At 38.8% G+C, this 24,313-nt stretch overlaps 2 protein-coding genes and 2 pseudogenes across 4 annotated transcripts; 2 read left to right on the top strand and 2 right to left on the bottom strand.

Moving 5' to 3' along the window:
• Window positions 1-613: 613 nt before the first annotated feature.
• On the top strand, window positions 614-6,424 carry LOC148374889 (methyltransferase-like 26 B). Of its 2 annotated transcripts, XM_088342134.1 has the most exons (6): window positions 699-970; window positions 1,067-1,229; window positions 2,873-2,932; window positions 3,008-3,075; window positions 4,764-4,842; window positions 4,914-6,424. In XM_088342134.1, the coding sequence occupies exons 1-6, from the start codon at window positions 771-773 to the stop codon at window positions 4,959-4,961; spliced, it is 618 nt and encodes a 205-aa protein (XP_088198260.1). In that variant the 5' UTR covers window positions 699-770; the 3' UTR covers window positions 4,962-6,424. The 2 variants fall into 2 exon arrangements, with proteins under 2 accessions (XP_088198252.1, XP_088198260.1); XM_088342126.1 differs by having other exon boundaries at window positions 614-970; window positions 4,764-6,424.
• On the bottom strand, window positions 4,971-21,116 carry hgs (hepatocyte growth factor-regulated tyrosine kinase substrate). 2 transcript variants are annotated; one of them, XM_088342114.1, is made up of 20 exons: window positions 20,926-21,116; window positions 17,947-18,031; window positions 17,793-17,868; window positions 16,130-16,222; window positions 14,533-14,650; window positions 14,312-14,364; window positions 13,984-14,052; window positions 13,721-13,845; window positions 10,628-10,736; window positions 10,439-10,537; window positions 10,228-10,323; window positions 10,116-10,154; window positions 8,800-9,000; window positions 8,432-8,645; window positions 8,192-8,364; window positions 7,785-7,925; window positions 6,918-7,101; window positions 6,715-6,845; window positions 6,415-6,597; window positions 4,971-5,995 (listed from the first exon to the last, which is right to left on the bottom strand). In XM_088342114.1, the coding sequence occupies exons 1-20, from the start codon at window positions 20,960-20,962 to the stop codon at window positions 5,861-5,863; spliced, it is 2,361 nt and encodes a 786-aa protein (XP_088198240.1). In that variant the 5' UTR covers window positions 20,963-21,116; the 3' UTR covers window positions 4,971-5,860. The 2 variants fall into 2 exon arrangements, with proteins under 2 accessions (XP_088198240.1, XP_088198231.1); XM_088342105.1 differs by having other exon boundaries at window positions 14,533-14,656.
• On the top strand, window positions 11,461-11,555 carry LOC148374891 (U2 spliceosomal RNA; annotated as a pseudogene).
• A 599-nt stretch (window positions 21,117-21,715) lies between the features above and the next one.
• Window positions 21,716-21,836, bottom strand: LOC148374892 (U2 spliceosomal RNA; annotated as a pseudogene).
• Window positions 21,837-24,313: the final 2,477 nt, after the last annotated feature.

Below are 24,313 nucleotides of genomic sequence, written 5' to 3' on the forward strand. Positions count from 1 at the left end.
CAGGGGACACCCTGAACTGGTTGCCAGCCAGTCGCAGGGCACACAGAGACAGACACGTCACTCGCTCATTCACACCTAGGGACAATTTGGACCGGCCAATTAAACTGACGTGCATGTTTTTGGAATGTGGCAGGAAGCCGAAGTCCCCGCAGGAAACCCACGGGGAGAACATGCAAACTCCACACAAGAGGTTCAATCTCATGACCTCAGAACTGTGCCGCACACGCGCTAACCACTGCGCCGCTGTGCTGCCCGGCACTTATCAAATCACAGAAAAACAGACGAATGAGAATTAAAACAACGATACATTGTAATGAAGTTTTTAATGAAACAAACAACACAAATAACTCTTCAGGCGTCTTTGTAAGTTACTTCCCGACTTGCAGAAAATGTAGGGTTGCTTATTGGTAAAAATGAGCTTGAATTGCATATACAATGTATGCAATAGAGTAAAATTCCATCCAAAATTGAGACAAATATTTCTTTTTGTTTCCTTTAAGACTATATATAAGTCATCTAGCATCCAAGTAAATTTCACATGTATTACATTACTAGGGATCTCGTACATGGGGTGTAGTGATGCACATAGGAGAATCCGCTTAGGTGGGTAATCTGCCATCCATCTGCTGTTGCTCACTTCTCACCTCAGTCAACATGGCACATTCTCAGTTCTTAAATCTCATCTAACTGCAAAATAGGAACCCTCACATGATCAAAGCAACCAGAAAAACACTTCAGGGATCCAGAGGCCATTGTCCCTCCTACATGCCATGCTACTGTCTCCTCAGGCAGAGAGGAATTGGGAAGCCCTGTGCTCGGTGCTGGAAGAAATTCTCGAGGAGCAATCACACCGGCAACTTTTTGCCCTGGAGCTGGGGTCTGGAACTGGACAACATGTCATCCGCTTTGCCCAGAAGATGCCTTTCGTTACTTGGCAACCGTCTGACATCCGGGAGGAAGCCCGGAACAGGTCTGGGAGATGTTTTCTTGCATGTGTATCATGTGGAACATGCCAGTGCTTTTGATATTCTACGAACTGCTTGTCTGACGTGTGCCAACATTGCAGCATCGAGGCATACATCGCCGCAACAAATGTGACGACGGTGCTGCCTCCTGTGCATTTGGACGTCAGTGAAGCGTGGGAGAAATGGCCAGGGGTCTCTCGCAACTCCTGTGACGTCATTGTTGCCATCAACCTACTGCAGTACAGCCCCTTTAAAACGGCACAGGTGAGTAGGAATAATTTGGCTCGAGTAAAGCACAGTAATGATTAGTGTATATATTGATAAAGGTTTCGAGTTAAAGACCTAGTTTATAGCATGCCTTGAAGGGTTTGTGAGTTTACGTGTTCCAAAATCACACATTTATTCAGGCATATAATGGACTGAAAAAGGTGAGAATGGTGTGGAGCAATGTTCCCTCTAAACTTCCACCGGTCTGACACGGGGTCTTTGAACATCGCTTGACACAGCCGTGAGAAACATCAGTCCTGCGTTTGGCAACCAATCATTGTCAAACATGTCCAAAACCTGAGATCAAATCATATTGCTGAGTTAATGGTGTTAAATTATTTTTTCACATATTAACAAATTGGCTAATGTACTATTGGAAAAGTTGCACAGCCCACAAACTCATTCTTTTTACAACAATTTTCATTAAAAAAAATAATAATCATTTTTTGTTACATAATACCAGCATTTTGTGGATTTATTTAAATGGTAGCAAAAAACAACAGTATTTAATCACTTTTTAATGGTAGTCGTGTTAGCAAAAATATTGACTCAATATATTTGAAAATTATTTAGAAACCTAACCCAAGAAAAAAAGGTTTTTCATGTAAATGTTAACAGACTTCTGTGATGTTTGACAACACAACAGAAGGAGAAAAAAACTGTTTTTTTATAACCATAGTCAAGCAGAAAAAAAGTGTGCAGCTTAGAGGGAACTTATTACTGTACTTATTCGTGTATAGCGCACAACCATAATCTTTTTATTTAATTAGGGTATAACAATTTGTTTGACCAATTCTCAGCTCAAACCAAGTGACAAACGTTGAGTACGTGCTGCTTTGATTCAAATAATTTATTGAAAACTTAACACAATACCATAAAAACAAGATTAATGCACCAGCTCAGTAGCCTAGATGGTAGTGTGCCCGCTTTGAGACTGGGAGGTCGCTGGTTCGCGCCTCGGCCGAGTCATACCTAATTGGTATAATGGCGGCGCCCTCTGTTGGCTGTGGCTGCATCGACTCGCTACAACGGGTCAGGTGTATCGACATTTCGTTCTGTGTACATTGTTACAAAGAATGACAATACAAAGGAAATTATTATTATTATTATTCAATGTCTTGAGTCTAAATCAGATAAAATCAAAGAGTCATTTTCCTTGTCCTTCTATTTTAGCCTTTATATCTTAAGACGAATGTTTTCTCCAATTCTCTTAACATTCATCTCTGGTACCATCAATAAATATCCTCTGGTAATGAGCTAAAATCTAATGAGTGTTAAACATGAATAAATATGGTACTCCCCCAGCGCAAAACGACACTAATTTTAATTCAAATTCGCCACCTCAAATGCCTAATTCTAGGGAAATCTCACTCCGACCCCCCAACCCCAAACCTTTACTCCTTGGACCTATACAATTGACATAGGTCACCCTCTTTAACTTCAAAATGGTCAATTTCTCCAAAATACGTTTTCACGCCTGTTTATTTTATGGAAAACTCATCACAAATGTACCCACAATTTAAGTTTGTAGATGGAATTATGAAGTCTAAAACTGTGTTTCAGTTTATGATGACCGCCTATCTATGTTGGCAATGTTCACATTTCCATAATCTTCCCAACTTGTTCATTTTTCCCCTAAGGGTCTTTTAAACGGGGCAGGTCAGATCATCAAACAAAATGGCATTTTGGTAACATATGGGGTATGTATCACAAATTTGAGCAGACGTTACAGATAGTCTCACTTTCCCCCATTTTTATTTTTTTTTATTTTTAAGGCATATGCTATTAATGGCACGATTACACCGCATTGCAATGAACTCCTTGAGGAAGAACTGCGCAAAATGTAAGTTTGATTATTCCTAACTCTTGACAGCATATTGTACGCAAATTTTTTTTAAAGGGCATATGGTTGTGTGTAATATTTGATACGGATAATTTATCAATACAATGTTTTTTATTGAAGGGATACTGAAACATTTAGGAAAATATTGTGGTCATGAAAATGTATCTATGAGCAAAAGTGAACCCCAAATTGCTTTAGTTTTTATGGCTTCCCACAAGACTTAATGTGAAATTCTATTGTACATCAGGTTTGTTGAATATCATTAAGCATTAATATACAGGAGGCGGCCATTTTACATCTTGTTGACTGAAAATTGCATAAAAGTTGCCTTAGGTAAAAACCTTTCACCACTTGGGCTATTAAAAAAACAAAAGAACCTAAGTACGAATCGTCACCTGAAAAAAGTTAACATCCATGTAATTTCCAGAGGATCCCAAGTAGCAAAATGACCACCTCCTCAATAAAATTACGCACACATTGCTTCTCATCTCACATTTCACAAATGCCCCATTACTCAGAATACTGTGTCTGATAAATGGGAACCTAAAACATGTATGGTTCAAAAATATTTGAGGTGGCTCCAGTTTGTTATTCTACTTTAAATATGGCTTGTTTTTGTTATAATATGGTATTAGGGCAAGAGGAATAGCAAAAGAAAAAAATTGAACGCAATGAAAAAATTAACTCTAATGTGGATAAACCAACGTGTTGGGTTTTATTATGTGCATTGGTTTAAATGAAATACCTTCCAAGTATGTATCCTGTGCCGATCAATATGTGGATTGATTTAAATTACAACATCTATCCATTTATTTTATTTGTTTGGTGACATAATTTATCTTAGCCAGGAAAGGGTAGCATGCTCTATCCGGGTTGGGGATGAGATCCTGCCCAAGTGGAGGAATTCAAATATCTCGGGTTCTAGTTCACGATTGAGGATTAGGGAGATTGACGGACAGATCGGTGCAGGATCTGCCATCATCCGGACCCTGTACCGGTTCGTCGTGATGAAGAAGGGGCTGAGCCGAAAGGCAAAGCTCTCAAGTTACCAGTCGATCTATATTCCTACCTTCCCCAATGGTCATGGGCTGGGCTCTTCCTTATAGATAGGTGAGTAGCTTGGTCATCCGGAAGGGGACTCAGTGTAGAGCCGCTGCTCCTCCGCATTGAGAGAAGCCAGTTGATGTGGCTCGGGCATCTGATAAGGATGCCTTCTGGACACCTCATTTGGGAGGTGTTCCAGGCATGTCCCATGGGCAAGAGGCTCCGGGGACGACCCAGAAACCGCTGGAGAGTCTGTCTATAGGGCTGGCCTGGGAACACCTCGAAATCCTGTGGGATAAGCTGGATGAAATGGCTGGGGGTAGGGAGGTCTTGGCTTCCCTGCAGAGGCGGCTGCCCCAGTGATTCAACTCCAGATAAGCAGAAGAAAATGAATGGATGGGTGGACATTATTTATAATTTTACATGATATAGTTGTCTTAAGTGTTAAGCATTGAGCTATATATTTAATGAAAAATAAGTAAAAGTAGGGAATCAATAACAACAAAATCAAAAATCTGACTTCTCAACCAAAAACGTTTGACTTTTGAACAAAAACTAACATGGTCACCTGTTGATACATGTTCTTAATCTTACAATACAAAAAAAAAACCCTTAGTGTTCACTTTTGCCGTCTTGCCTTTTAGGAATCCTGAGTGGGGACTGCCAGACATTGACGTGCTACGGCAAATGGCTTACGCAAATGGAATGCGTATGGAACGGATAGTAAGTTGTGTAAGAAATCATTGTGGTATTAAAAGATATGTTGACTATCACGGTCTTTCTTGGTCATATAGGTGGAGATGGAAGAATGTTATAAATGTCTGATTTTCAGAAAAATATAGACAATACCATTCACAGTAAAAATCATTTACTTTGTAGTGACATATAAAAATGATCCTTATAATTTTTCTTGAGCCATACAATGATTGAAATAAGAGCAAGTGAACAATAAGATATTTATTAAATATAAATTTAAATGGACTTGTGAGCTCGATAGCTTTAATGGAGTCAAGAAAGATGACAAAGTTGCAAACAAAGCTGACTAGTGATCAGCAAAGAATTGCATGCGGAGGAAAAGCATTTCTATCGGTACATGTCCTTGTGTACCTCTGCATGGACCAGAGAGCCAATAGAGGATATTTACACCATAAGGGCTGACTCCTGTGGGTGAAATCAGTTAGCATGAGTGATACCGTTTCAGTGGATTCTTTCCCAGCAAATAATTCACAACAAGAAAAAGCAAAACTGTTAGTTTGTCTGGAAAGACAAAAGGATGAAAAGAGTGGAACCAAAAAGCGTTATGTTAATCTGCGATCCTGATGAGCGAGTGTTGTACATTCCAAGCCTCTTACTGTGCATCTTCCCCTTTTAAAGACACAGAAACTTCTTTGAAAACATCAGTCCGCAAAATGAAGTATTCTCTGGAATACAATTTTTTTTAAAAAAACATTAACATGCTTGTTTTACGCTTAAAAATTCATTTTCATCCTGTTATTACGATTTTCTGATTTAATTTTTAAGATACTATTTGTGAATGAGAAATACAAAAAACAGATATGACGTAGCTCACCCACTCAGACACTAGGGTAGAGATGATCACAATATTTCACATCGCCACAACAGAACACTGATGTGTAGGTGTGACTGATTAAGAGACAGCTTTGTGTGTTAGGGCGTTGGAGAGAAGAAAGGGTTAATCAAGTAGTGTGGGAGTTGCCTGATCACAAGTAAGCAGCAGCTTTCAGTCAAACGAAATGAGCTGCCCCTCTGCATTGCCGGGAACCAACTGGGGAGGGGCTTGCTGATGTTGATGCTGCTGTGGGGGCTGCTGTGGTGGTGGCTGTGGTTGCTGCTGAGGGAGACTAGGAGGAGCCACCTAAAAGACCAAACAATGTTTTGTGACTATTTTTAACATTTTAGAACAGATTCACAATATTCACGGAGTTGACACATTGACCTTTTTTTGACACACTCAAGCCATTTCACACGAAAAAAAAGTTGGATGCCAGTACATTTCTTTAAAATGTTTTTTTTCCTCATCAGCAAGTGTGACTGAAATACTTGTCCACAATTTTGTATTTAGTGGGTTCACATTGCAATTGTTTCCTTATACCGTTTGAATAAAAAACATTTTGTCAGCAAATGCATCGTTTCTAAAAAAAATGAAAAATATACAAAAATAAACAATTTGAAACCAAAGGTTGTATTGACTCATATTTTCCTTTATGATATTAAAGTGTCCTAATTAAAAATATTAATAATCATAATTATTAATGATTAATAATCATAACTGACCTGTTGGTACATGGGCTGCTGGCCTGACATGTAAGACTGCTGAACGGCCATGTTAGGATCCTGCCCTGGAAGTGCTGAAATTATGTTCTGCATGCTATAAGGTGGGTAGCCCATATAGGCCATGCCATTTGTGTGGACAGCCTGGGACATAGGGGCTAAGCTTTGACCCTGTGACGCCAAATTCTGCAAATAGGGAACCAAACACAAAGCTGAATGATGATTTTGTGGGTTGACCACAAGTTGTTTAAATTGTAGTGCATTTTTTCTTTTGGTAGATTTAAGCAAAGATTTGAAGCAGACCTGGTACCCTTGGGAGGGTGTGGGCTGGTAATTGGAGTAGTGTGTATTGGTTTGTGGGGCCTGACCAGGAGGAGGGGCGGGCTGTCCATTGGTGGCAGCAGGCGGATACATGTATGCATTCAGATTGGGATCTGGACATGCAAAAAACAAAAAAAGTGATAAAAGATCAATCATATGGAGCTGAATGCTAATCTTTGTGTTACCCGAGGCAGCAGCTGGCATGGCCTGGTACTGTGGTGGAGCAGGCTGGCCTGACTGGTTCATGTAAAGGTTGTGCATTGGGGAACCTTCCACAGAGTTGGCTGGACTGAAGGTGCCTGGGTAGTTAGGCGGAGCTCCAGGTTGGTACACAACCGCACCTTGTATGTTGTTGGGCAAAGACTGCACCTATAGAAAGATTACACAGACTTTTGAGCTTTTGTTTGATTAGAGGGTTTGTTTCGAAAAGTCCGTGTCTAATACTCTGGTGCTTTATGGGCCCATTATTATGTGGACCAAAGTAGGATAAGTTTTTAGCAAAATTAAGTACATGTGGGTCCAGTCTTGATCTTTACTACAGAAAGCAAATGTATTGTCAACAAGCATTAGAGAACACCTTGTAAAATATGGAAATCAAGTGAAATACTTTAAATCAGGGGTGTCAAACTCATTTGAACTCGGAGGCCACACGATAGAACAAACATTCTTTCGGGGGCCGGACTAGTAGATTAAAGAGAAAGAAAAAGAGATAAAGAAATAAGAGAAAGAGGGAGGGAAAAGGAGAGAGAGCGGGATAAAGAAAGAAAAAGAGAGAGGGAGAGAGCGTGAGAAACGAAAGAAAAAGTCGTGAGAGAGGGGGAAAAGAAAAGGAGAGGAAGAAAGAAATCCAAAGAAAAATAGAAAGAAAAGGGGTGGAAGAGAGAGAGAGAGAGAGAGACAGAGATTTCAACCTGCAGCTTCTTTTTCTCTTTTGCTTCTCTGAGTGTTGTCTCGCGGGCCGGATTCAATCCCTTAGCGGGCCTGATCTGCCCCCCGGGCCGCCTGTTTGACACCTGTGCTTTAAATGAATAAGCGTGTGTGCATTTGCATACCTGTGCATAGGGTAGAGAGAAAGCAGGCATCTGAGCTCTCATCTGGATGGTGTGCTTCTGTTGCTCAAGACGCATCTGACGTTCCTTCTCCTGCTCCTGCAGGCGCTGAATGGCCAGCTGTCGCTGCATCTCCAAGTACTCCTACAACACATAACACAGGAGTCCTTGTAAAACCCACAATTCCAGTAGTTGAAAAGTCAACAAATTAATACAAAAAATCCAAGTTAAAAATTAAGTGATTTTAGAAAAATCACCCCATAGCTTAAGAATGACAACTAGTATTCTTCAAATTTGTAGTTTAACAATTGACATTATTGTTTCTCAGAGCTTCTCAAACTACATATGTGGTGTCTATATGCTGTTGCAAATCTATTGGCAAGTATCCAATAGACTGCCGCTGGTATTACCTGCTTCTTTTGCCGCATTATCTCCAATTTCTGTGCCAGCTGTATCTGCCTTTGCCTCTCTGCCTCCTCGGCGGCGCGGCGCAATTTCTCTCTATGCTCATCCCGTAAAGCATTGAGAGCGGCTCGAGCGTCACGCACTTGAGCCAGTTTGTCTTGCAACCCCTCATAGTACACTGCCGATCGAACAGAGTATTGAAAACATCAAAAACATCCAGAAAAGCATAATCCAATATCACTCACGTCGCTTTTCATCAAGCTGGTTGAGAATGTCCAGGAGCTGAGGGTGCATGTTGTTGATGGACTGAAAGAGGGACAGGACGGCGCTGTCATTGGTAATACTGCGCCCGCGCATGTGGTTGCTCTTCACGCGGTTAAGGAATGTGGTCACGGCGTTCTGCAGGGCTTTGAGAAACTGCTCGTGGTTCTCCTCAGACTCCCCGTTCTGATACTGTTGCTAGAGAAGTTCGTATACGGCAGGAAATATTGTGTTACTTTCAAAATAAAGACTATAAAAAAAAAAATAATAATAAAAAAAATCCATAGTTTTGTGTAAGAAGTCAGTTTCTCAAACAAGGTTATAATAGCCCAGTATTAAGGCCTGAGCATACCTCCACAATGCTGACAGGCTGCATGGGGACCTGTGCTTCTACAGGTTGGGTGACAGGAGCGCTTACAGGGGCACAAACTGGTACACTGACTGGTGGTGTGGGATCGGTGAGTGGCACTGGGGCTGGTGCAGAAGGCGTTGGACTCTTGCGAGCCTCTTCCTGCTTCTTCTCCCAATATGTTCGGTTCAGGTAACGAGCCAGCTAAATTGATTTCACACGTTAAATAATAGAAAAATAATGCATGAATTTAAAATATGAATAGATTAAAGACTAGAATCACTAAGTTGTTATGCGTAGTCCGAACAGAACAAAAGTCTCATATATAGTAACACAGGAGTGCTTATCAAGGTGTAACTTTGAATCACTAATCATTTCTTGTGTTCGTTGATTGTGACGGAGCCTATCGAGAAAACTAGAAGGGCTTTGCTGGTAGTCTGAGTTCAGGCTAAATGAAGGCAGAATTCATGTACTACTGTATATAAACCTCATTTAGTATTGCCATTCAGTTAAGCTGCCCAGTTTCTCATTTACGTTTTTCATTCATGAAATTATCCCAGGGGTCTCAAACTCACACCCCAGGGGTCAATTTTGGCCCGAAGGATGATAATTTGAGGCAGCACCTTAATATATGAGTCCAAGTATAGCCTCTGTGAATTGGATTAATGGATTAATTTATAACTGATTCATATATTTTCACATTAATTCCTAATTTTGGAGTTTACATCTTATTACTGGGGGCACTTATAATTCCATTAGAGTGAAACATTTTTATCAGGGCTTTTTTTGTGGAAAATCTTATTTTTGCCAACTTCACTTAGAGCTTACCTCTGGCGGCCCCCAAGTAAATTAAATTTGAGACTTAAATAGACTTAAAAGTACTATACATCTGTCTTTTTTTTAAATAAAATTTGGTGGCAATTGATCACTGTTTGTAGACAATATATAAGCAATAATTTTGAAGAGACAAACTGCCTGACTAAGCCTCAAAATAACTGATGTTAGTTTCAGTTTTGTGATGTTTCTTTGTTAACATCGTATCATTTTAAACTACAGGCATTCATAAAGTTATATTTACAACAAGTCAAGTTTTCAAAGATGTTTATTAGATTTATTGTTACCTTTTTATTGCCAACAAATGCCTTTTTTTGACTGCCGTTTAATCAAAACAGCAAGAAGATGAAGGCATTTACCCAGCTTCAATATTTTAAGAATCTGTAGCCTCTCCGGACAAGGAACATACATATATGAGCTCAAAACAAAATAAATAAGTGAACGAATAAATAATTGTATAGAAGAGATACATTTGAGTAATTTACCTCAGGGTCTACTTCTTCAGCCGATGGAGCAGAAGAATTCTAGATTGAACAGAGACAGTTAAAAAGAAAGCATTGTGATGGATTACAAAGAAACTGGCATCAAACATGTTACCATAGGAGGCGTGTAAAGGGTGCTAACAGGTGGTGCCGAGGAGGTGACTGGTGTAGGGTCTGCCTTGGGATAACTGGTATACGAGTTCTTCTGCCTCTGCAAGTGTGTATTTGCTTAGTTTTTTTTGAGTTTTTTTGTTTTTAATTTTTTTTTTGGGGGGGGGGAACTTATTCCCAATCGACAGTTTAAATAGTAAAACCACGTGTCCTACCATTCGCTCTTTTTCTTCAGCCTCACTTTGGGAGAGGGCAATGGCCAGCTGAAGCTCTTCCTCCTCTTGCAGCGCTGTCTCGTCTCTCTTTGGAGGCATCTAGACATGTAAGATAATGCCTTGAGCAGGTACACCCCATTGTACTACAAAGCATGTACACTCATAACTAGATATGTTAAGAAAATTTACCTGTGACTGCTGGGAGAGCGGGCTGGTGAGATACTCAGGAGGCAGTTCAGCAGCGTTGGTAGTCGCCGGTTTATTCTCTGCTTTCCTAAGAGAAGGTGAGGAAGGATTGCTAGTGAGGGGAAAGAATGGGAGAAGAGGTGGAGAAAAACAATTCTGTGAATGAGCATATAAAGCATGAGACTAGGAACATGACAAGTTTACAAGACACATATCAACAGTGTGTAATAAAATCCTGATACAGGGCTTAACAATGTACCTATATTTGGAGTTCTCTAAACTAATATGTTTTATCTCTTCAGTGATCACACTTACAAGTCTTTGCTTTGATGATCTGCCATGACCGTAATATACACATATCAGAGAAAAAGTTGCTGGTGGTCGCTGTTTAAGAGGTCAATCGATGGCGACTATGATTGCAAACAAAGAGCAATGATGTCGGTTTTATCAGAGGGTAAGTTACATCATCTCTTTGTTTCTTTAAAATGTGACAATAGCAATATGTTGGCCTAAAGAGGGATGGACGCCACCAGGCCTTACTTGCCCAAGAAACACCACAGGAGATGCTAATATGTCATGATTGTTTTATTTTAATATTAGTGTCAATAAATTTGTTCAAACCAAAAAAAAAAAAAACTTTTTTGATTGCTATTAAGATTTTCGAGAAGGGTTGTTCAAACCTCACATTGTGCTTGCTGTTAAAAAAGTCATATTGAAATATAATATTGTGAATGTGCTTAATTGCTGTTGAGATTGTCATGATTGTTTTTTCTGTTATTAGTGTCAATAAATTTGTTCAAACCAAAAAATATGTCGGCATGTGACGGACCGTCCTCATCAGTTTGATTTTTGCAATTGGGAGATGGAATAAGAGCTTGCTCTGTCCACTCCACGCATCGACCCGGTATTGCAGTACCACCGGGAACGGTGCGTTCGCATTGATCGCTGCTTGGCTCTGTGGCTAGGACCTTGACTCAGCCTCTTGGCTGAAAGCAAGAGTCTCGGCCCTTTGGCTTTGTAGCGTATTATGATTTGACTGATAACGGTTAATGGATAATTGATAAAGAATATAGAACAATAAACCTTAAAAAATCCCCCCCGCCCCCTACAACGTTAGTGGTAAAGGGATCCTAACAACCAACCAACATGCAATAATATGTAAATACATTAATTTACATTTTACTTTTCACTATTTGATGTCTGGCTAACAGAAGTCAGTATTCTTAGGGATCAGAATTTTCCGCGGATCCGCGGATTTCCGCTGTTTTTGAACCCCAAAGGTCATTCCCGTAAATCGTCTAAATTCGATGAGAAAATATTTTGGGGGGGTGAGGTATGATACGTGACTGTTTCATCACCCCAAGTTAGCAGTTAAAGATCGCGAGAAAAATCGGCAAAAAGAAGCGCAGCGCATTAGATCTATAACACACAACAAATAGATCGACTCCTACCATTGGTCGATAGGTTCGCTGATAACCAATCAGCGGAGCTTTTGTTCAGAGCATTGGCTTTCTCAAACATGGCGCTCCTTCTGGTCTTTTCAAACGGTGAAATGAGTGTTTGAAAAAGTAAATATGAAAATACTAAGAAAAGAAGACGAGGCTTTTGTCTCCGAGATTGATAAAGGAATCAAGAATAAATTTAAGTGGTCATGGCTGGAGAAGACTGTCACAGACTGACATGTATTTTCTTTAAGCATGTTCAGTTTGTTCATTCTATTTTCAAATTAATGATGAATGGTTATTAATGTATATATTTTCATATATATTGTTGATTAGTAGCTAAATACAAGGTCCATCTTCATCATCAAAACACAACAACAATGGTGATGGTTGTAACATTGTAATCTCCCAATTGTTTTAAACATCTTAAAACTGAAAAAAATACATGGTTTCTGTTTTGTTGGATTTAATTCATTCTAGTGCAATTTTCACATAGCAAATAAGATAAATGCCGTTAGCTTCGGGTGGGTTTGCCCCCCTGAGCCCCCCACTGGGCTCCGCCCTGGACCTGGCCGGGGCCTGCGGCCCCTGGACCCTGGCTATTTCAGCTGAAAATGAAAATCTCCATTCTGATCCCTGTATTCTGTACTAAAAAACACATTTATCACAATTATTAGTATATTCTACTTAACTAATGCAATTGCATGATTAATAAATAAATATTCAAGCAAAAATTTAGGGCCCCAGCTCGTAGTATTTGACCCCTAGATGGCACTGTATTGTCTAATGCAAACAAAAAACAGTGCCACAGGGCACAGCAAGATCCCAGACAAACATAGCGGCAACTTCGAGGTAGGGATTCCACTATTAAAAAATTACACATTTCTTGATCAATGATTAATTTTTTAAATAAAAATTGGTATGATGGTTGGTATTTTTGCCCAGTATTTAATCTGTTTTTACTGGATAAAAGTTGTGTTGTACCACTAGGGGGCACTAAATATTACACAACGTGCTTTTAATAAAATGTAGAGGCTGGTGGGAAGCATTTTTCTATCACACCAAGGTGTTAGATGTGTGGGACAATGCAGTTGTCTTGTAACCATTGACAGGGTGCCATTAGGTTAAAACTCTATACTGCTATTCACATAGCACATTTACAAGATCTACAAAGGACACCGAGGTGATTTACATCACAGAAAATAAATAAATATGATGAAGCAAAAACATAAAACAAGAATAAAACCATCAAAAAAGTGTCAGTTAACTGTGAAAGTGGGGATATTATACGAGTTGGAAAGTCAACAACAAATTAATCTGGTATTATAAAAACAGTGATGAAGTAGTGATAGTGATGATGATAATGAAGAGACTGTTTTCACAGGGCCAATGTAAATATGTATATTCGAGAGGTGTTCGTTATATGTAAATACACAGAAGAGCTAACTGTGAGACAATAATTCATAAAGTCAAAGGGGTAGGATTTAAAAAGCATATGCTTCTTCCTACTCCCTTTTGAACATGTATAATATAATAAGTGTTTTTGCTTTAGTCATGTTCGAAATAAAAGTTTTCATTCATTAATTCATAATCATAACACAATTCAAGTAATAAAATAAGAAAGCGGATGTGAATTTGTCAGTTCTGTACTCACTTGTTCAATTGCTCAAAACAGGGTTCACACACACGGACCTCCTTCTCAATTCCAAATTTGGGGATGGTCGAATATTTTGAGGAACACTTGCCACAAAAGATCTGGCCGCAGGCTCGGCAATGGTGCTGTGAAGAGAGAGCGAGAGCAAGAGACAAATCAATGCAACCTTTGGGCCATGTATTTGCCACTCAGATTCAAAGTGCTGACTGAAAAAAAAATACAGCGCCGTTTACATTTTCCTTTTACAAGCACGCCATACCTACCTTTCTTGTCATTACTCCAAACTGGACTCTGCACCTGTGGCATTCCTCAGCATCAACCCAGTCAGGGGCCTAAATCAATACAAAGTGCCGTTTTTTTAACGTGTAATTTGGAAGCATATTTCAAAATAGAGATTTGTTCCTTCTTTACAATTCCAAGTCTAATACAGTACTAGCTTAATTTTCATAGTATTGTCTTGGCTTGTGCAGTCTGCCAACTTGATGTGCTATGGAAAGGTGTTACTTTAAATTTGTAATGGGTGCCCCTGGCTTTTGAACAATAAACAACAGAGTGGTGAATGAATATGAGGAAAAATGAATAATATCTTACTCGTTCTGCAGAAAACATTGCATCACTTTCCTTGAACTCGGGGAACACATGACCTGTAATGTACAAAACATGTAATGTACACGACACCGAAGCGCTCAAGATAGCTTTATCATAGTCACACCCCTGGAAAAATTATTTGATGTAAATTTCAAATCACACCCGGTAGTACATTATGACACACTAAGGTAAAAACATAACATTTGACAATGGGGGGAACTTACCTTCTACTTTCATGATTTGATAGGTGTCTTGCACCACTTTGTATTTTGGCTCGTTGCGGAAGGCATGGGCCCAAGCTTGGATGAGGTAAAGGATCTTGTTACGGACATTTGGCTCCGTCTGTTTCTGGTCAAGGAAAATTTAGTTTAAAAAAAAAAAAAACACTTGCCAAAATGTGTGCTACCCCATTACATTGCTGAAATAAAGTGGGTGACACCCTTTGCATTCCTCTGCACAATTTAGGATTTCCACAAAAATGACAAGAGCAATATTTTCTATTTTGTTTGACATGCTGCCAATGGTTAAGGACTCTTAATTTTTCCAACAGTTTCTTTTTAAAATAATGATATTTTGTGGAATGTATTGACTTTAGGCTTTAAAGTAAGTTGTGATGGTAGTAGAGGTCGACTTATTAACGGGTGGGTTGATCATCGGAACGGGTATCAATATCGAATTTTCATTCGTTCAACGAGCCGATTACCACGCGCCATCTAATTGGTGAGCGACCGGTGGCAGACCTACTGAAGCAGAAACAATAACGTTAAAGCGGCAGCTGAGCCAGAGATAGCATACTGATTCAGATATACCATCATGTAAAAAGGATAGTTAATTAGTTTTAAAAGGGTTGGTTCAGGTGGAGACTGATATATGAACTCTTATTATAACATTAGTTCATCAAGCATTTGTAATTGTAAGAGGGCATAAAAGACATGCTCAGGTGGAAATGATTGTCTCTTACCAAAACATTAGTTATAATAATAATAATAATAATTTCCTTGTATTGTCATTCTGTGTAACAATGTACACAGAACGAAATGTCGATTGCACCTGACCCGTTGTAGCGAGCCGATGCAGCCGCAGCCAACAGAGGGCGCCGCCGACCACTTTTTAAGTCTTAGGAATGACTCGGCCGGGGCGCGAACCACCGACCTCCCAGTCTCAAAGCGGGCGCCTTACCATCTAGGCTACTGAGCTGGTTCAATCTGGCTTTAAAACAGGAATGGCTTTTTGAACTTTTTGTTTTAAGTTTATTTAAGTCATGTTGGTTGTATTCATATTTGTATTTATTTATTGTAAAAAATAAAAAATATGGGAGCTATTTCAGTTTTTATGTACCTTTATTAGTTGCTGCCAAGTTAATTTCTGTTCCCTGCACTGTTAGTTTTTGTTTTGAATGAAAGAATATTCATGTTAGTTGAGTTGAAATTGTAATATATTTACTGTAAAATGTTTCAGATCACAACTCGTTTTACTTGAACATATAACAATTATTTTTGTTTCTTTTTGCATTATCAAACATTTCTTACACCAATTTTAAGTTTTTACAGCAAATGAATATTGGCTCCAACTATCAATTATCTACCTCCTTATAATACTAATAATCGGTATCAGCCCTGAAAAACCCATGTCGGTCGATCCCTAGCTGGTACATGTGACAATAGGAGTGCATCCAACATTTGCCATCTGACACTTAAATGTTTGTTGTGAGGATTTGGGGACCAGAGCTTCATACCATTTATTTTGCAGTGTACACACACAAATGATGGAGATTAAGATAGTCCCGGGGATACAGTATACTGAAATTGTATTATACATCACCTTGATGAGCTCTTTCAACTCTTCCATGGTTTGTTTACTCGCCACCTCATCATGAACAGTTTGTCCACAATTTTTAACCACGGACTCAAGGACCTGAAGGGGGAGATAGTATTGTTACTAAATGTTCTGCCGGTGCCAATATGTCGGGATTTCTTTTTTGAGATAGTAGACTGCTGCAAATATTACTTCAGATGATGCAGCATGCATGGCTTAGTTATAGTGAACATTTGGCCTAAAATGCAAAATAGATCCTCAGCCTGGCTGTCAATGTCAAAGTGCCTTTGAGCGAAACACTGAATTAGGGTTGATCAATTACCATATTTTCATAAGGCACACATAAAAGTCTCTGATTTTCTTCAAATTGTGCGGTGCGCCCTATTGTGTGGTGCACTCTGCATGTGTTGTAAGGCTGCGGACGTCAACCAACTCGGTGGCCTTACGGTTGGGTTCCTGCCCCGAGATCGGAAGGTCCCAGGATTGAGCCTTGGTCGAGATTTTTGGTGAAATCCAATATTTTTGTGAGATCGCTGAAATTTCCAACGAAATATGACTTGTATGCGATTTCCTGTGACTCCTATGTGTCTCCTGAGTGAACGCCACCATGTACCTCTTGTGCAGAGGAGGACACATGACGTCACACGCAATGCATCCACTGTCGCAGAAGTACTTATGGATGCTAACGCCGTAGCATAGCTGGCAATTTGAAGGTTATTGTCATCGTATTGGTTTTTGTTTCATGAAACTGTGTATTTCCCTCCTGAGCCAGACTACAGTGGCACAGAAACTTTCAGCGGATTATAAGAAAAAGAATGGATTGTCTCCTTGCTTGGGCTAATGTGTCTGTGGGGACTGTTGTTCGAGCTTTCGCAAAAGCCGTCACAATTTCAGACTAGCAGCATGACACAGAAGTGTCTCTGAAACTGAAGGAAGTGAATCTTTTAATGGCGATTTAACGAAGCTGATCTGGTCAAAGGATGAGGATTCTGACAGTTTTTCTATGGATTACTGTTAAAAATGTGAATACCAAACTATTTTGCACCAGTTCTTTTTAAAAAAAAATTAAAATTTAGTTTTACTTTGTAATCAATATTAAAATAATCCACAAGAAAACTTTTGCCTTCATCGTATTTTTGTATGGTTGTCTGTATGGTTTAATACGGGTATAGAAATAGCTATGAAAACTGCGTCTTTTAACAGTGTGCCCTATAGTTGTGAAAATACTGTAATTCCATAGTGGTAGGCGCAAATATAATGTGATTGCAATTGAAACACCAAATAAAAGGGTGATGTCAAAGAATTTAGTGATATTAACCCTGGAGTCACACAGAAGAGAAGAAAAAATGTTTTGGCTTCATCTGCATTTATTCTTATATTGTAAAGTTAATAAATATATGATATGGTTCATTGGAATTAACAGCTATTATGGTAAAAAATGTGAAGATAATTTTGGGGAAAATAATAATTTAAAAAATATCACATTATTATCTTCCATGGTAGTTCACATAACCCGGCAACTCACCAATGGTCTATGCATGTATTTTTGAATGGATAAACGCAATGTGAAGCAGTTTACCTTATTGACTACAAACAACGATATACAAGTTAAATAAGAGCTATAGAAGTGATATTATGATATATATCATAATATCATCAAACATCTCACCTCAAGCGCATAAAGTGCCACATGTGGATTTTTGTCGATAAGCTTTTTCTTTATAGCTCCAATTGCATATTTTGCCCTGTTGGGAAAAGGGAGTAATCAATATAGTAAATACAAAAACATTCAATAATACACTATAAACACAACAGTGACTCACTGGGTATCGCCTTGTCTAATAAGATCACAGATTTGCAGGATTGATTCCCAGTCGGTCTCAAGCAGCAGTTGACTTGTGGCCTTATCTGAGATCAATAACATAGCATTACATTTGTGATGTGAGAAACTCTGATGATCATTAATATCTATTTTGCTTTACGAAAGAGTAAAGAGATACGTTTCTGGTTCCTCAGTATTTTGTAGTATATCAACCTTATCAACAATTGCACAAGGAGCTCATGGAATTGCTTAAACGGACAGTCTAATATTTGGTGCCTTAAAGCTGTACAACAAACACTTACATTCCGTGAAAAACAAAAAGGCTATACTGTACTTGACCAAGACACACCACAGGAAGTGCTGGCCCCTACGACCATAACAGTTAAGGGGTCCATGAATTGTGATTTTGACAAGTTTTTTTTTTGTTTTAAAGTCTTTACATGTTTTCACTGGAGTACCATATCTAATCTTGTTGATATCAATGACTATTCTATTCTTGCATTCCATTATCTGCACCGCTTATCCTCAGTAGGGTCACGGGGGTGCTGGAGATCATGCAAACTCCACACAGGAAGGTTCAATCTCGTGACCTCAGAACTGTGCCCCCTTTGTAAACATCACAGGTGTTTTTTTTCTTTTTACTCAGGAAAAAATAAGGAGATTTAGGACATTGTCAAAACGGGAGCTTTTACCAACAAACCGCTCTCTCATAGGTTTGTGTCCCTCTGCAAGAATAATTTAATATTTATATACTGTGGCAAATAAGAGTGTGACTTGCCAACTAATACACCATCATCAGTTCACTTTTTTATATGTCACTATTCCCGGTTGGTAGTTGGTTGTTTAGTTGGTTGGATCCCTTAACTACTAGGGTCATAGGACCACCATTTCCTGTAGTACTGTCTATTTAAAGCTAAATGAACTCCCTAAAATAACAGAAAAGGAAATAGACATTGTTTCTTTTTTAGAATGCATTTGCTTAAGTAACAGCAGTTCGACTTGGTATGTTGCACTTTGTTAGATGGATTTGAAAAAAATAATTGAAATCCTATTTTTTTTTTAATTTTGTTGAAAATTTAATAAAGGTGTTTAAATAATCAGATAATGATACAAAAGTCAATTATTTATCATTTTATGTTATGGCTTTAAAGCGAGTCAGGACCATTTCTTGTACAAGTATTAGTATTATTTTTATTTTATTTTATGTTTTTAGGGGTTACGTCATTTCTGTGTCTGTGTTTCACCTAAGCGAAACACATTTTTGGTTTCTGGCCAAAATTTTGATTTTTCCTAGATAGGACTACGATTCTACATTGCTGGAAATAATTACAGTAATAGACCTCAATTCTCATCTATCAGTGGCATGGAGGCGGTGGTGGTGGATCCCTTAACCCAGGGGTGTCAAAGTTGTTTTAACTCGGGGGCCACAGAATAGAACAAACATTCTGTCGGGGGCTGGACTAGTAGATTAAAGAGAAAGAAAAAGAGATAAAGAAATAAGAGAAAGAGGGAGGGAAAAGGAGAGAGGGCGGGACAAAGAAAGAGCAAGAGATATAAGAGATAAAAAGAGAAGTCGTGAGAGAGGGGGAAAGAAAGGGAGCGGAAGAAATTAATCCAAAGACAAATAGAAAGAAAGAAGGAGAGAAAAGAAATCGCAAAGGAGAGAGGGAGAAAGAGAAAGAGAGAGATACAAGTACAGTGTCTTTGTTCGAGGCACCTTTCTTTGGCAACATCAAGTTGACATATTTCAACCTGCAGCTAGTTTTTCTCTCACGCTTCTTTGAGTGTTGTCTTGCGGGCCGCCTGTTTGACACCTGTGCCTTAACCCCTAGGATCGTAGGGGAAGGGCAAGTACAGCCTGGTAACACCAATCCGTGCCATATTTAAAAGACAAAATGTTAACCCGACAGTAAATTAAAGGAAAAGTCTTCCAGTACGAAAAGAGAAGAAGTTTGCAGGGTATACATACAACTTTTTGAAGTTAACAAATAATGTCGTAATTCTTCGATTTTAACCAACTAGTTGGACTTCTTGTAACCAGGAGGCAAATGGTCCAGTCCCAGGCAAAGTCATAACAGAGACTTAGAAAAAAAGGATACCAGTTGCCTTTTTCAGCATATCAAGGGTTGTAATTGATGGGTTATGTCACTCTGAGTTGTACAATAAGGAACCCCCTTCGAAAATGAGATGCTTCTTCTCAAGGTGCTATCCCTAAAGCAACAAACCATTTTCGAAAATAAAAATCTGGTATATTGAAGATTTAGATAGACTTTTAAATATTTCGTTTGATTAATCAGCCATGTGGAAAAGAGATACTGACGTCGTTAACACTTCCTATATTTCTCAAGAAAAACAACTATTGAAGTACGATTTTGTTCATTAAGATGACAGTTGATAATAAATGTGTTGTCAGATGTTGGGTTTATTGAACACAAAAGAGAAAGGAAAGCTTTTGTGTATTCATACAATCAGATTCAGAGCTGTTATACTTTACACAGCCTCATTAGATTGTCACGGGCTAAAGAGGAAATCATTGGACAAGGTACACTTGCGTATTAATGTAATCTTTAAAGCCGTTTGTTTCACACAAAGCCCTGTTTAAAACGACAAGTGTCACAACTTCTCAAATCGTATAGGTTACCAGCTTTGTTTACAGTGCTTTATTTATTAAATGATGCAAAATGTGTTTACGTTCTGAGCTCGGCTAAAATGACTGTTCATCTTGTGACTCGCTTAAAAAAATGGACGACATCCTTCGTGTCGCACACCATTTACACAATCTCGGATTCTATCGTCTCATATGAATACTGGAGCTAATCTGGGCCTTAGGGGTCGCCAGCCAATTTTTTTAGCAACATGCTAAAAAATTAGCTTGGCCTTAAAACCACAGCCCTAACTCGAAACAATACACTGTTAAACTCACTGTACTTTAAGAACATACAGTCGACTACCAACATTCTTAATGAACTCTTTGACTTACCTAAAAGCCTCTCGAATGTACCTCCACCTTTGCCCATAGTTGAAAATCTTCAAGTGGCTGTCTAGGTGCGTATGCGTGTGCTCGTCTCACTCAGCGACGCGTCCGCTGCTATTTTCTCCGCCTTAGCTTAGCGGCTAGTGCTTAGCGTCAAGTTGCCACTGAACACAGCGCACTAGACGCACAGCTGTGCACTGTTTTCCACACACCACTTCCGGTGGAGAACCTCCCAAAAACCTATTTGATTAGTGCCCTCTAGTGTAAATCTATAACACACAATATTTGTGAAAGATTGGCGAGAAGTAATAAACGCATGAATTATAATCTCAGCATCTGATGAGACAGCATCGGGCTGTAACTTGACATTTCCCTTCTCTGATGAGGGTCCCGAGTCAGTTTGTAACAGAAAAAGTGTGACGCTTGCAGGAGTTCTTCAAATGAAACCTTTTTTTTTATTTCAGACAGCCACAAATAATTCTTCTGGATTATTCAGAGAACATAACTCAGAAAATAAACAATAAGACTCTTAATGATATACAAATGAACAGTAACACTCTGTCTTCACAGAAATTAGTCCATGGAATTGGAACATAAACTTTCTGTTGTGCTGTGCACAGACTCAAAAGGTCCAATGTAGGGGGGGGATTTTTTATAAGTTTATTGTCCATTTTTCATTATCCACTATCCATTATCAGTCAAATCATGATACACTTCAATGCCAACAGGCCGAGACACTTGCTCCTAGCCAAGAGGCTAAGCCAAGGTCCTAGCCAAAAGGCCAAAAAGCGATCAGTGCGAATGCACCGCTTCCGGAGATACTGCAATACCGGAACGATGCGTGGAGTGGACAGAGCAAGCTCCTATTCCATCTCCCAGTTAAAAAAAGGCGAAAGATTTATTCGAAATGAAGAGAAACAAGAGTAACAGCGAAGACCTTGCCTAACAAATGGCAGTTGTAGGTTTACTTGCCAAAGCACGGATCCACCAGTGGTATAGATGACTTGTGAAATGGTGAAAGATGTAATGTCATGATCACACTATGTATAGTCAAGGTACCAGAAACTAACGTTAATTCCATTATGTGTTTCAAGTAAAACAGAGGAATAGGATATGCACAACAAAAATAACATACGTCTTTGATACCGGCTGAAGACAGTGTGACAATAAGATATAAGCCAATGTCATCTTTATCGCTGGTAGTCCAGTAGTAATAATTTGGTGCTCTCACCCCTTTGACCCAGGTACAAAACCTGTTGCAACCTGGACTTTTAGTCTTTTTTCCAGGTAAAAAAAATGCGTGTCAAAATGCTCTCTAGTATTGTTCAGTGGTATGGGCCAAATGCAGAGGCGGGCTGTTGTCTAATGACCACTGATTTAGCGCCTCTTAGTAGTAAAAAAACAACAACAAAAAAACGATTATTACCACAGAAAACAGCATTGTATTGAATAATAAGGCAAACTACGTAAACTATCATATGAATGTGCATTTTTTAAATAATCGTAGGGCAACACAATTGGATTTATTTTACATTACATGAGGCTCACCTGGAAAGAGGTGAGATGATTTGTCCGCCATCTTGCCGCTATGCCCCCCCCCCCAAAAAAAAAACCTTGTGAAAGGCCGGCCAAAATAAAGCAAAATGGTGTGGTTTGGTTACTTTAAGTCTACGTAGTTTTTATTTTTCCTTGTACTTAATATCACTCTTTTTCAGTTCCACCACAATAGGGGTCTCCAACGTGGTGCCCCCTGAGGACAGCTGAGGTGCCCGCGGACCTGTTCTAAAAATAGCTCACCAGTGCTGGGTCTTTGTGATTTTTTATTAAAATTATTTTTAGTGGTTTACTGAGTCTTTTTAATCCTACTTTCAATAACTAACCTGGAAATAACATAGTAGCAACAAAGTGATAACATCTAAGATGTTATTTTAGAAATACATATCAAACTGGGTGCTCTTTGCATTAAACAGTAACAAAAAGTAGCTCTCGGCCCCTGCACGGCCCAATACAGCAGTGGTCAGCAACCACCGAGCTCGAGAGAAAGATAGAAAAGTTGTCTTATTTTGTGCTTACACCTTGTTTAGGTGTGTATAAACATTGTTCTTTTTTTAACTAAAAATGAACCTAAAAACTACAAATTGAAAAAAAGTACTTTTGCAACTGTGTAATGAGTCAGAATGACCAAAAGCATATTTTAAATATCACTTTTATCAATTTGTGATTCATGAGGTCACGACCCAATACCAAAAGTTTTAAATGATTTAATGTGAATCTACATGTATTTAAGTCGTGAAAACGTACATTGGAATAAAAGTTTAGATCTAAACAGCCAATGCTCTGTTCTGATAAACAAGCACATCTGATATGTCCGCAAGGCAATTTTCGTATTATTAAGGTTTCTTTTTTTGTTATTTTTCTTCATATGATTGGACATACAAGGGGAAAAAAATAACAAGTCCATGCTTTAAATTTGACATTTTTGGCAGATATGTTTAACACTCAACAGTTGGATAATTCCGCTTAGTGTTTGCTGTGTACCCCTGGTGACTGGTCTAAGTGCTGCTCTTATTAACAATTTCTCATCACCAAACCATTATTACCCATCCCTACTTGAAATGTGGTGAGATTTTACTGTGGCTGCCTTTCTGTACTAAACAGTAGCCTCAATCAGCTTTGTTCCAGGCTGACGTAATGCATGTATGAGTCACTACCTGGCACCCGAATCACTGGCACTTATTGTTCTTTTCCTGCATCATCAACTTGTATTGTGTTATTCCAGCTGCTGTTATATAGGTGCATAATAAGAATTTGCATTTTTAAATTAGAAAATATCGCAGTATTGTGTAAATAAATGCTTGGTTTGTTTGTTTGGTTCTTTGTGTACTGGGTGGGGGATGGCAAAAACAAAACAGCAGCAAGCACACAATCATTGTTCTACTGTTGTAGTGTGGCAAGCCAAAAGTCACTCTGCTGATTACCTAAAAATATCTAGAAAAAAAGGTTTAAAAGTTTACGATGATACGAATGACAGATACACGGTATAACAGATGTGTTAGGTCAAAGCATATTATGTCACTTAGGATGTCCGTTTTTTTTAAAGAAAACCAAAGATTTTATATTTTCTAAATGTCTGAGGTACAGTTTTTCAAATCAATTCTCCAGCTTGTTGTTTCTTTGACTGGTTTAGTGCTTCATGCTCTTGTCAAGTTATTATTTCTCACTCTTTCCAGACGCATATGTAAACCTTCCTATGGCAAGACTTTCTTTGAAATTGGTAATAGTGTGATGTTAGAGTTATTTAGATATGGTTTTGATGAGGAAGTTGGTTTTAGACCTGTAGACTCCACAACAGATAAGCACATATCACCTAACGCGGTTGGACTTTGGAATGCAT

This window comes from Urocampus carinirostris, chromosome 1 (assembly GCF_059441175.1).
Source record: "Urocampus carinirostris isolate Australia breed hairy pipefish chromosome 1, RoL_Ucar_1.0, whole genome shotgun sequence".
Taxonomy (NCBI): Eukaryota; Metazoa; Chordata; class Actinopteri; order Syngnathiformes; family Syngnathidae; genus Urocampus; species Urocampus carinirostris.

Bases quoted from the DNA above. Each gene is read 5' to 3' on its own strand.
- LOC148374889 (XM_088342126.1), top strand. From the start codon at position 771: ATGCTACTGTCTCCTCAGGCAGAGAGGAATTGGGAAGCCCTGTGCTCG. The intron at 1,230-2,872 runs GTGAGTAGGAAT...TTTTCCCCTAAG, and splicing joins GCCCCTTTAAAACGGCACAG to GGTCTTTTAAACGGGGCAGG. The intron at 3,076-4,763 runs GTAAGTTTGATT...CTTGCCTTTTAG, and splicing joins GAGGAAGAACTGCGCAAAAT to GAATCCTGAGTGGGGACTGC.
- hgs (XM_088342105.1), bottom strand. From the start codon at position 20,962: ATGGGCAAAGGTGGAGGTACATTCGAGAGGCTTTTAG. The intron at 14,053-14,311 runs GTAAGATATTAT...GTATTGATTTAG, and splicing joins CAATGTTTTCTGCAGAACGA to GCCCCTGACTGGGTTGATGC. The intron at 10,538-10,627 runs GTAAATTTTCTT...TTACATGTCTAG, and splicing joins CGCTCTCCCAGCAGTCACAG to ATGCCTCCAAAGAGAGACGA.